At 43.8% G+C, this 10,009-nt stretch overlaps 1 protein-coding gene across 3 annotated transcripts in view; it reads right to left on the minus strand.

Moving 5' to 3' along the window:
- NMT2 (N-myristoyltransferase 2) overlaps window positions 1–8,616 on the minus strand; it is a 114,055-nt gene extending 105,439 nt beyond the window's left edge. For all 3 annotated transcript variants that reach the window (XM_030199932.1, XM_030199941.1, XM_030199949.1), the window contains exon 1: window positions 8,449–8,616. In XM_030199932.1, coding sequence (XP_030055792.1) covers window positions 8,449–8,558 — 110 coding nt within the window. In that variant the 5' untranslated portion in view covers window positions 8,559–8,616. The remainder of the gene's footprint in view (window positions 1–8,448) is intronic.
- Between the last annotated feature and the right edge of the window lie 1,393 nt (window positions 8,617–10,009).

Genomic DNA, 10,009 nt, shown 5'->3' on the forward strand with positions numbered 1-10,009 from the left:
AGCAGCATAATGGGGTGGGCCACTGGGGTCATGGTCTACCAATATTTTGTTCAAAGCACTGTCAACTAGACAGACTGGGGGCAAGGGCAGAAATTGATTTGTTTGGCTTCTCCAACAGACAAGATCGATCCACATGGCTAAAAAATAAACGTGGCCAGGCAAGAAATATTCCAGAGTCTGTAGAAAACACTAAACATAATAAAACAAGTTGATAAACTGATCCTAAAACATGTTTAGTCAAAATACGTTTCCAGTGTTCCTGCACTTCCTTTGTTTTTACAAGAACCTTGGAGAAGATATTCACCATCTTTTACTGTTCTCTGTTTATAGTCCTTGTATGACTGCGGGCACATTTTTTACTTTGCATCTATAGTGCCCTGCTGTAGTCTGTGGATAATCCAGAAGCCCCTTCATGCAAAGCAACTAGAGGTCATGTTGGGAGGAATCCATTGCATTGTACCTCCCAGCTGTACGCTGACAATATGTCACAAACACAGAGAATACAAGTCTCTAGGGTTAGAACAACATTTAGGCATGACTAGGCGGTTGCCTAGGAAAAGTTTCTTGGGCGGCAAAGAGCAGCTGCAGTCTAAGCAAAATAATAAATCCAGACTGCCACACAAACTGAAAGAACCATTAACATGTGCTTTAACCTCTATTTTAATACAATTTTTATGTGATTTATTTATTGCATTTGTATCCCACATTTTCCCACCTATTTGCAGGCTCAATGTGGCTTACAGAGGTCTGTTATGGCATTGCCATTCCAGGGTGTCAGATACATTTGGTGATGCAAAGAGATTAGGATGGAAAGAAGTATTAAGAAAATAGGTATAGAGAGATGACTTTTTATTTTTATTTTTGTTACATTTGTACCCCGTGCTTTCCCACTCATAGCAGGCTCTTTGCGGCAGGCAATGGAGGGTTAAGTGACTTGCCCAGAGTTCACAAGGAGCTGCCTGTGCCGGGAATCGAACTCAGTTCCTCAGTTCCCCAGGACCAAAGTCCACCACCCTAACCACTAGGCCACTCCTCCACTCCTGGAGTGGATTGGTGAGGGGGTATAGTTAAGCTATGGGTCCTCTTTGTAGGCCTTATTGAAGAGGTACGTCTTCAGCGATTTAAGAACGTTAGATATTTCTTAAATTGTTTTCAGGTTAGCTGGTAGTGCGTTCCGTAACTGCGTACTCATGTAGGAGAAGGAGGTTGCATGTACAAGTTTGTATTTTAATCCTTTACAGCTGGGGAAGTGTAGATTATGAAATTTTCAGGATGATCTTTTGGCATTTCTGGGAGGCAGGTCCATGAGCTTTAGCATGTAGGTCGGGGTGTCTCCGTGGATGATTTTGTGTACGATCGTATAGATCTTGAACGTGGTCCATTCCTTAAGTGGGAGCCAGTGGAGTTTCTCTCAAGGGTTTTGCACTTTCAAATTTTGGTTTTCCAAATATGAGTCTGGCGGCGGTGTTTTGGGCTGTTTGGAGTTTCTCGATGGTCTGTTCTTTGCAGCCAGCATACAGTGCGTTGCAGTAATCCAGATGACTTAGTACCATTGATTGTATCAGGATACAAAGGATGGATCTCAGGAGGAAAGGTTTTACTCTTTTGAGTTTCCACGTGGAGTGGAACATCTTTTTCGGAGTATTCTTCACGTGGGTTTCGAGTGTGAGGTTTCGGTCAATGGTGACTCCAAGAATTTTCAGGTTGTTTGAGACGGGAAGAGAAAAGTGATGATCATGATTGTTAAGCTTAACCATCACAATCTTGTGAGGGCACAAGCTACAGGCCTGAAAGCTAAATTGAGGGGGAGTGTAATGCGAAAAGTTCACCTAGGGAACCCTCTACCCTTGCACCAGCTCTGCAAGTCTCTACACCTTAAGCTTGGGGCCTGAAACACTCCATCCAGCTAACATGTGTTGCAAGGTATTACAGACTGTGTAGTAGATGCCTCCCTTTGCATGACGGATCTGTATATGCTAAGTAGTAATGCTGCCAATAAGATTATTGAAGTGCTAATTATATAGCATTTCAAGGTTTCATTTTGAATATTTATAAATGTGATAGAGTGGAAGTTGTTATATATTTTTTGTTTCATGAGGACCACAATTTATCAGTGACTCAAAAGTGATTAATAGATGAATTGCAGAAAATGGACTTTCACTAAGCCACGCTAGCAATTCTAGCATGGCAAATGCGACAAAGCCCATTCAGTTCCTATGGGTTTCACTAGCACGGCTTTGTAAAAGGAGCCCTAAATCAGTAAATGCCCATAACTATGGAGAGCCATTTTACTCCTGGAAATAGTTTATAAGGGTTATTCACGGAAGTGCAACATATACACAACATGTGCACATAAAAGTTAAACTTAGTTTATGGATCTGCTCAACTGCTCTCTATTAAGCAAAGCAAAACAATGTGCACGAGAAAAAAAAATCACAGACACATTACTGATGCATTTTTCTGTAACAGTATCACCTAACAAATATCAGGAAAATCGTCTCCTTACTCTAAGACACAAACAGAACAACTAAGCAGACAAACAAACGCTTACTAGAACCTGCATAAAACCTAATAGATTAGCTTTCCAAGGGAGAACAATGAAAAGCCATTCATAAAGGTGACAATACTACTTTTTATTGGAAAGGGGGAGGGGATGAAAACAGAAGAACAGGTTCCCTCTCTATTTGCAGGACTCAAAACGTACCTATTTTCTGTTGCTCTCCCTATTAGGGTGGTGGGTCTGACCTATTTGTTCTTTTTTCTTTCCTGTTTCTGATTCTGCTTTCTTGTCCAGTTTTATTGAGTTCTTTTTATTTTTTAAATATAATTTTAACTTCGAAACTGCTTTGATGTTTTCGTGATGAAAGGTTATATTGTGCATTCCAAATGAACATAGCAAGCAAGCAACAGTTCATGGCTGGATATGAAAGGCAAACTTATGGTGAGATAGTTATAATGTAGCAAAATGGTCAAAAACATGTTAAGTGAGGTGATCAAAATTGCAGCTGGCACAGAAATGACCAAAATATAAACATATGCACCCAGCTTCTCCTACATAAGTACGCATCTATGGAATGCGTTACCAAAAGCCACAAAAATACACAACATAACTAATTTCCGAAAACAACTAAAAAACCAACCTGTTCAATAAGGCATACCACAATGATCCATCCTAAACACCAGACAATAAAACTCATACCAGAACTGTACAAAACAGAACTCTCTATTCTTGACTGCTTAAGTTACTCTATCACGACTGAAGTTTAATGAATTACCTTTGTATTCTCATTACGAAAATTAATTCTCTTTACTTGAATGCCTAATCCACTTTGTCACCTGCAATATAACTATGTATTTCTCATTCCGGAATTGGAGATCGCCATTACGGAACAATGTAAACCACATTGAGCCTGCAAATAGGTGGGAAAATGTGGGATACAAATGCTACAAATAAATAAATGATTCCAGCTATCAAAAAGAAAAAGAAACCCTTATATACCAAATATTTTTTCTTCAAGGACCATCAGAAGGTGCCCAGGAAAAAGGCTTAACACATTGAACAATCCTAATAAACTCACCCGTATCAATATTTTAAATGTTATACAGTTCAGATTAAGTTTATATACATTGCACTCTTTCCAGATTTTCATCATACTGTTTAAGCACTACTATTTGAGTATGCAGCTTGTGAGCTGGTTAGTAATTAAAATATGAACAACTTCAGTTCTCTGGAAATAGAATGACTTGGTGAAAAAATGTTAAATTTAAAAGTTAAACGACTGAAGATGCAGATGTCAGGTTCTCAGGTTCAGAGCCCGTGGGGCCGGACTCTGGAGCAAACGTGAGCCCTTGGGCTGCTGCTGAGGAGTGACAGCAGCAGGCAAAACCCACCAACCAACACTGGGCAAGCACACCGGCAGGGACTGCAGGCACTGCCCAGCGAGCCGGAACACATGGACTGGAATCCCCCGGACTGGAGGACACAGGATGGGAACACCCCGGACTGGTCCATACAGCTTCACCTGCACTTAGCCAATGCCCCCCAAGGGTTGAGCCCCTGGGTTCGAGTGGCCGGCAGGACTTACCGGGATCAGGACTAGAACAAGCTTGAAACTGAATGCTCCTAAATCCTAAACTGGCAAAAAGTGTTCCTAAGCCCGACACCAACAAAAGAGCTCCTAAGCCCTACACTAACAGCAGTGCTCCTAACAGAAACTAACAGGGGTGCCCCTATGCCCTACATTAACAGAAGTGCAGGGAAAAAGCAAAGACGAAAAAACACAAGAACTAGCAAAGATGCTTCCTAAGCACCAAGTTACAGCTGTGCCCCACAGCACTAAACTAACCAAGCAGTAAACCCATAGAAGTGCTTCTAACAGAAGCAAACAAGGGAGCAGGGAAACCACAAGGGAACATGCAGGAAAGCCAAATACACAAACAACAAAGGTGCTTCCTAAGCACTACACTAACAAGGGTGCTCCAAGCACCAAAATCCAGCACTACACTAACATGGGTGCTCCAAGCACCAAACTCCAGCACTACACTAACAGAAGTGCTTCTCACCGTAACAACAGGGAAAGCAGGGGAGCTCTTGAGCAGGGACTGTCCTCCCCATGTTTAAATTTGTACAGTGCTGCGTAATCCTGGCAGCGCTATAGAAATGCTAAGTAGTACTAGTAGTAGTAGTAGCTAAACACGTACAAGTCACAAGTGCACTCTGCACTAACACTGACCTTAGCAAAAGCAAGCAGGGAAACTTGACACAAAGTCAGAAGTGAACACTGCACCACCCTACCTAAAGCAAATGTTGCAAAGGCCCTGAAGGGAAGAACATCACTTCCTTATCAAGGCCCTCCCTGATGATGTCACACTCCCAAGACCCAGGCAGACAGCACACAAACCCAGAGAGGCCCAACGCACACCAATGCAGCACCGTGAAACACTTGAAGCCAGTACACCCAAAGAGAGGTAGAGCTAACTCAGTCCACACACAGCTGTAGTAAAGTGAAACAATTAGAGTCATGCTGCTGGAAGCCAGCATAGAGAGAGAGAGCTAGCTCAGAAAGGTCAGACAAAAGAAACAGAAGCCAGCTAAGAAGCTGACCCCCAGGAAAAAGGTAAGTTTGAGAGGGCTTCTGACCACGATCATAACAGCAGAACCTTATTTCTATTTCTGGGGGGGCAGCAGGCACCAAAGGATTCCACAATTCCTGAATAGATGCGACTTTGTGCTCTACAGAAGAATAACTAAAAGACCAGAGTACGTAAAGAATAAGTTAGCCCTTTACACATCTTTGACACCTCTAAGGATCTCTCTCAAGGAGCATCACTACCTGTACCCTTATTAAAAAGAAACAAACAACTGTATGATGTGATACCCACCAGTGAGCCTTCTTAGGAGTAGCCTCCATGCTCTGGAACTTACCCCCAGAAGCCTACTTCTAACTTGAGACTACCTCTACTTTAGGTATTAAAGGCTTTCAGTGTGTGCTGGTAAATGTTTAACAGGCTCTCTCCCCGGTCCACCTCTGCGCCCCCCCCCCCCCAAACTGCAGAGCTGGCTATAGCCGGGGAGAGAGCCTTGGGTGGGGGGGGGCGGCAATGCATTACTCCAGGAAAAAAAAAAATTAAATGATCCCAGGTTCCAATCTAATTCATGTTTAATGTGGGATAAAATGCCGTAAATAAATATAAACTTTTAATGTTGAGCACCTGATTCTCAAAGTGGACATATTCCAAACACTATAATGAAAATAAAATGACTTTTTTCTACCTTTGTTGTCTGGTGACTTTATTTTTCTGATCATGCTGGTCCAGTATCCGATTCTGCTGCTATCTGTCCTCTGAACTCCATTTCCAGGGCTTCCTTTCCATTTATTTTACTTTCCACCTTTCTTCTTCATTTCTTGCCCTACATCCGTAAGTAAAAGCTGGGTCCTCCGCAGACTTGACTGTCCAGTGGATCCAGCTTCTGCCTATTGTCTTCATCCATGTGCAGTTTTTCTCCTCTCTTCCTTTTCCCTCATCTCATTCCTCACTCTTCCCTCCCCTCCATCCATGTCCAGCATTTCTTCTCTCCCCTGCCCCCCCTCCAGCCATCCATACCCAGCGATTCTCTTATCTCCCATGCCCCCCCTTCAGCTATCCATACCCAGCGATTCTCCTCTATCTCCTGATTACCTCCGTCGAAGCGGCAGTGTCATTGAAAGCCCTGCCCGTCTCTAGCCTTCCCTTCGAGTTCGTTTCCTCAGAGTCCTGCCCTCGCGGAAAGAGGAAATGACGTCAGAAGCGCGGGACTCTGAGGGAACGAACTCACGAAGGGAAGGCTATAGACAGGCAGGGCTTTCAATGATGTGGCCGCTTCGACGGAGGTAATAAAAACGATTTAAACCCCCCAGGGTGGTGCAGGCAAACGAGGGCAATGGTGGGAGGTGAGGTAAATGGGGTAAGCATGGCTTGTGGCGCCCTCCTGCTATGCTTACCTTGTTTGCTGGAGCCGGCTCGCCATGCTGAACAACTGGCTACTAGCTTGTCACACACACTAATTTAGACCAGTTCCTTATATCTTGTTTAAACGTACAAAGAATTTGCCTTCTTAGCCACCCATCTATTTATCCCAACTGCTACTCCCCATCTTGTACCCTAGGCTACACAGTAAGCTGTACTGTAGAAAAGCATTAACATCATATCTCTGGTATTTGAAAGTTCTGTGTGTTGATTAGGTGTTTCATTGGTATTATATCAATGTTATCTGAATGAAGTGCTTTTAAATGTTTATATTTGTGATACTGTTTCATGGTAGTCCTATTATTAGGTTTTGCTGTTTTCAAGTTTACCTTATTTATTGTATTTGTTTATACTTGGTCATTTTACTATTGTTATACTGTTAAAAAAAGTATGTTTTATGTTAAACCGCACCTGCTGTACACCACCTTGGGTGAATCTCTTCGTAAAGGTGGTTAATAAATCCTGATAGATAATCTGTACATTTCTCATATGGTTTATTCCTGTCTTAGGCAGAGTAGCATTATACTGTGACAGGGGCAAGAAAGAGTTCTATAACACTTTATTTTTTAAAATAGGGATTAACACTACTAGCAGAGTTTCCAAATAAACATGTTGCACAAGTTTCAAACCTAGTAACTGGAAAGTACCAGTATCGTTACAAACTTTATAACCACATATAACTCTTTGCTTGGTATAGGCCAGGTACAAACACAACCTTCAGCTTTGGTAAAATGTTCTAGTCAATTGAGCAAACTAACCAGTGACAATTCCAGCAAAGCTCCTAAATCCATCCCAAAGTAAATTGGGGAATCACTAGGCTGCACCTTATCAGAACCTTAACCAGAATAACTCTGCACAATGTAATCCATAACCAATTTGTAATAAACTGTATTTCCATCACTCATCTCATATTGTAAGCCACACTGAACCTGCAAAAAGGTGGGAAATGTGGGATACAAATGCAATAAATAAATAAATAAATGGATATGTGTAACATGGGAACAATGTGTGAACTTATTTAGTGACTTAAAAAAAACAAACATCCTCATTTTTTTTAACCTCTAATCCTACAAACGCTAAAACCCCAGAAACTAAAAATAGTGGAAAGGAAGGATAAAAGACAAAGAATTCAAAGAAGCCATTTGACAGTTCAATATTAGCTAGTAGTGTAGCTTTATATATTTTTTCACTCAATGACTGACATACTTTGACCACCCCTGAGAAAGAAACATAGTTCAGTGGATCAGGTCTTACTAGGTATACTGCTGATCATGCCCACCGAGACCTGCTAATCTTAAGAGTACAAGGAAGAGAGCGTCACCGTCTTTAGTGCTGGGAGTGTTTGTATCGGATGAACAGCCAGTTGGGGGGACGTTCTACTCCCACCAAACAGAGGAAGGTGGAGATGGTACAAATGAAAGGCACTGGGGATCAGAATGGTGCGAATATTCTTAGCTACCCTGAACGCTAAAATACCAGGTGTCTGCTGTGGGGCCTAGAAATATTTGTATACAGCCCTCTACAAAGTGTGCAACCCACCGCACTTCCCCCAGATCCCCTCCATGTCCGGGGTGTCGGACACAACAGCAAGAGTGACACAGCCAGGTAGGACACACAACACAGTAAAACGGGGGCGGAGCAGCCACTAACTATCAAACGCTGGCTGCCGAACCGGCCCTGCTGTCGCCCTATAGCGTGAGCAGCCGACCACAGTGTAGCCACTACTGTCTGTCTCCTCGTCCCCGACAGCCTGGAATCAGTGAGGCCGGCTGCCCACACAGCGGCGCCCGGGAAACGCGCTTCAGGGTGCTGGCCGCCCCGGCAGGAAGGGAGAGGAGAAGGCGGGATGCAAGGTGCAGGGAAATCCCGGGCCCGGGCTGAGCACACACAATCAGGCGGCCGCCGCTGGCATGAGGAGCTGGGAGGGCCGGCTTCGCTTACCCCCTGGCATGCTCCATTTCCTCCTCATTGTCGCCGTCTATGCCGCAGGTGTCCTGGTCGTCCAGCTCCAGACTCTGCTGGCTACCCGCGGACTCGCTGTCCTCCGCCATCACGAGCGCAAGCGAGCACCAGCAGCCCGAAGTGGCTCCCTCTTGCGGCTGTCCTGAGTCCTCCTCCTCCGCCAGGAGTGAGAGAGAGAGAGACAAGCCCACAAGAAACCCCTCCCGAGTCCCGCCTTCTTCTCGCGCAGTCGCTTCTTCCCTGCTCGAGTTTCCCGCCTAGCGCCCCGGCTTCACGTGCAGCACCCGCATCCCTCGTGCACGGCAGTTGCCACTCACGGCGGGCTGCTTAAGGGCCAGCAGGCAACTGCTCCAGAGAATCCTAGGGTTGGGTAAGGGTTTTGCATTTTGTGGCCTTTCAAGAGGTGCTCTAGAGGTTCACCTGAGTGAAAACCAAAGAGACTGCCTGACATTCTCATACCTGGCTCGTAGTGGCTTCTCCACTCACAAATTTGGATGGTGTAACCTGAGTCTCGCCCCTGCAGCCCTGGTGCACAGAACTGATCTCAGTTCAGTTTCACATTCAGAGCCAATCTTCCCTCAATCATCATCAGTTCCAGCACATATGCTTGGGATTGGGTCAATGGTTCAGAATAGGGTCCAGGGGTTTGAGAGGCTGTACTTTACTCTCTGGAGCTGATCCTGTGCCCCAATTCCTTCCACAAACCAAGCTGTACTCAAAAAGTCTAAACATGTGCAACTATTTTAACTCTTGCAACTGGCAAATTATTAGTCCAAAGTCCCTGTTGTTATTCCCAAAGGGGAACTCCCTTTTCCACTTCTTTCTCAAATTATATTTTTTACTTTTTATTTATTGGACTTTATTAACCACCTTTATGAAGAGATTCACCCAAGGCAGTGTACAGCAGGTACAGTTTAACATAAAATTTACAATTTTGTTAACAGGATAACAAATAACCAAGAATAAACATAAATACAATAAATGAGGTAAACTTTAAAACAGTAAATTTGAAACCTAACAATAGAACTACCTTGAAACAGTATCAAAATTAATACACATTTAACAGCACTGGAATTCAAATACCAGAGATATAATACAATGTTACTACTACTACTATAAATCATTTCTATAGCACTACCAGTCGTACACAGCGCTTCACAATTGAACATGAAGAAAGAGTCCCTGCTCAAAAGAGCTTACAATCTAAATCAGGACAGACAGACAGGACAAATAAGGGATAAGGGTAGGACAGACAGATAGGACACATAGGGAAAGGGACTATTGAAGAGAGGAAGACAAGATAAAGGTTACGAGCAAGTGACAAGTTAGGAGTCAAAAGCAGTATCAAACAGGTAGGCTTTTAGCCCGGATTTGAAGGCGGCCAGGGATGGAGCTTGACGTAATGGCTCAGGAAGCCTATTCCAGGCATAAGGTGCGGCGAGATAAAAGGAACGGAGTCTGGAGTTAGCGATGGAGGAGAAGGGTGCAATTAGGAGAGATTTGCCTACTGAACGGAGTTCCTGGGAAGGAGTGTAGGGAG

Source organism: Microcaecilia unicolor, chromosome 1 (assembly GCF_901765095.1).
Source record: "Microcaecilia unicolor chromosome 1, aMicUni1.1, whole genome shotgun sequence".
Taxonomy (NCBI): Eukaryota; Metazoa; Chordata; class Amphibia; order Gymnophiona; family Siphonopidae; genus Microcaecilia; species Microcaecilia unicolor.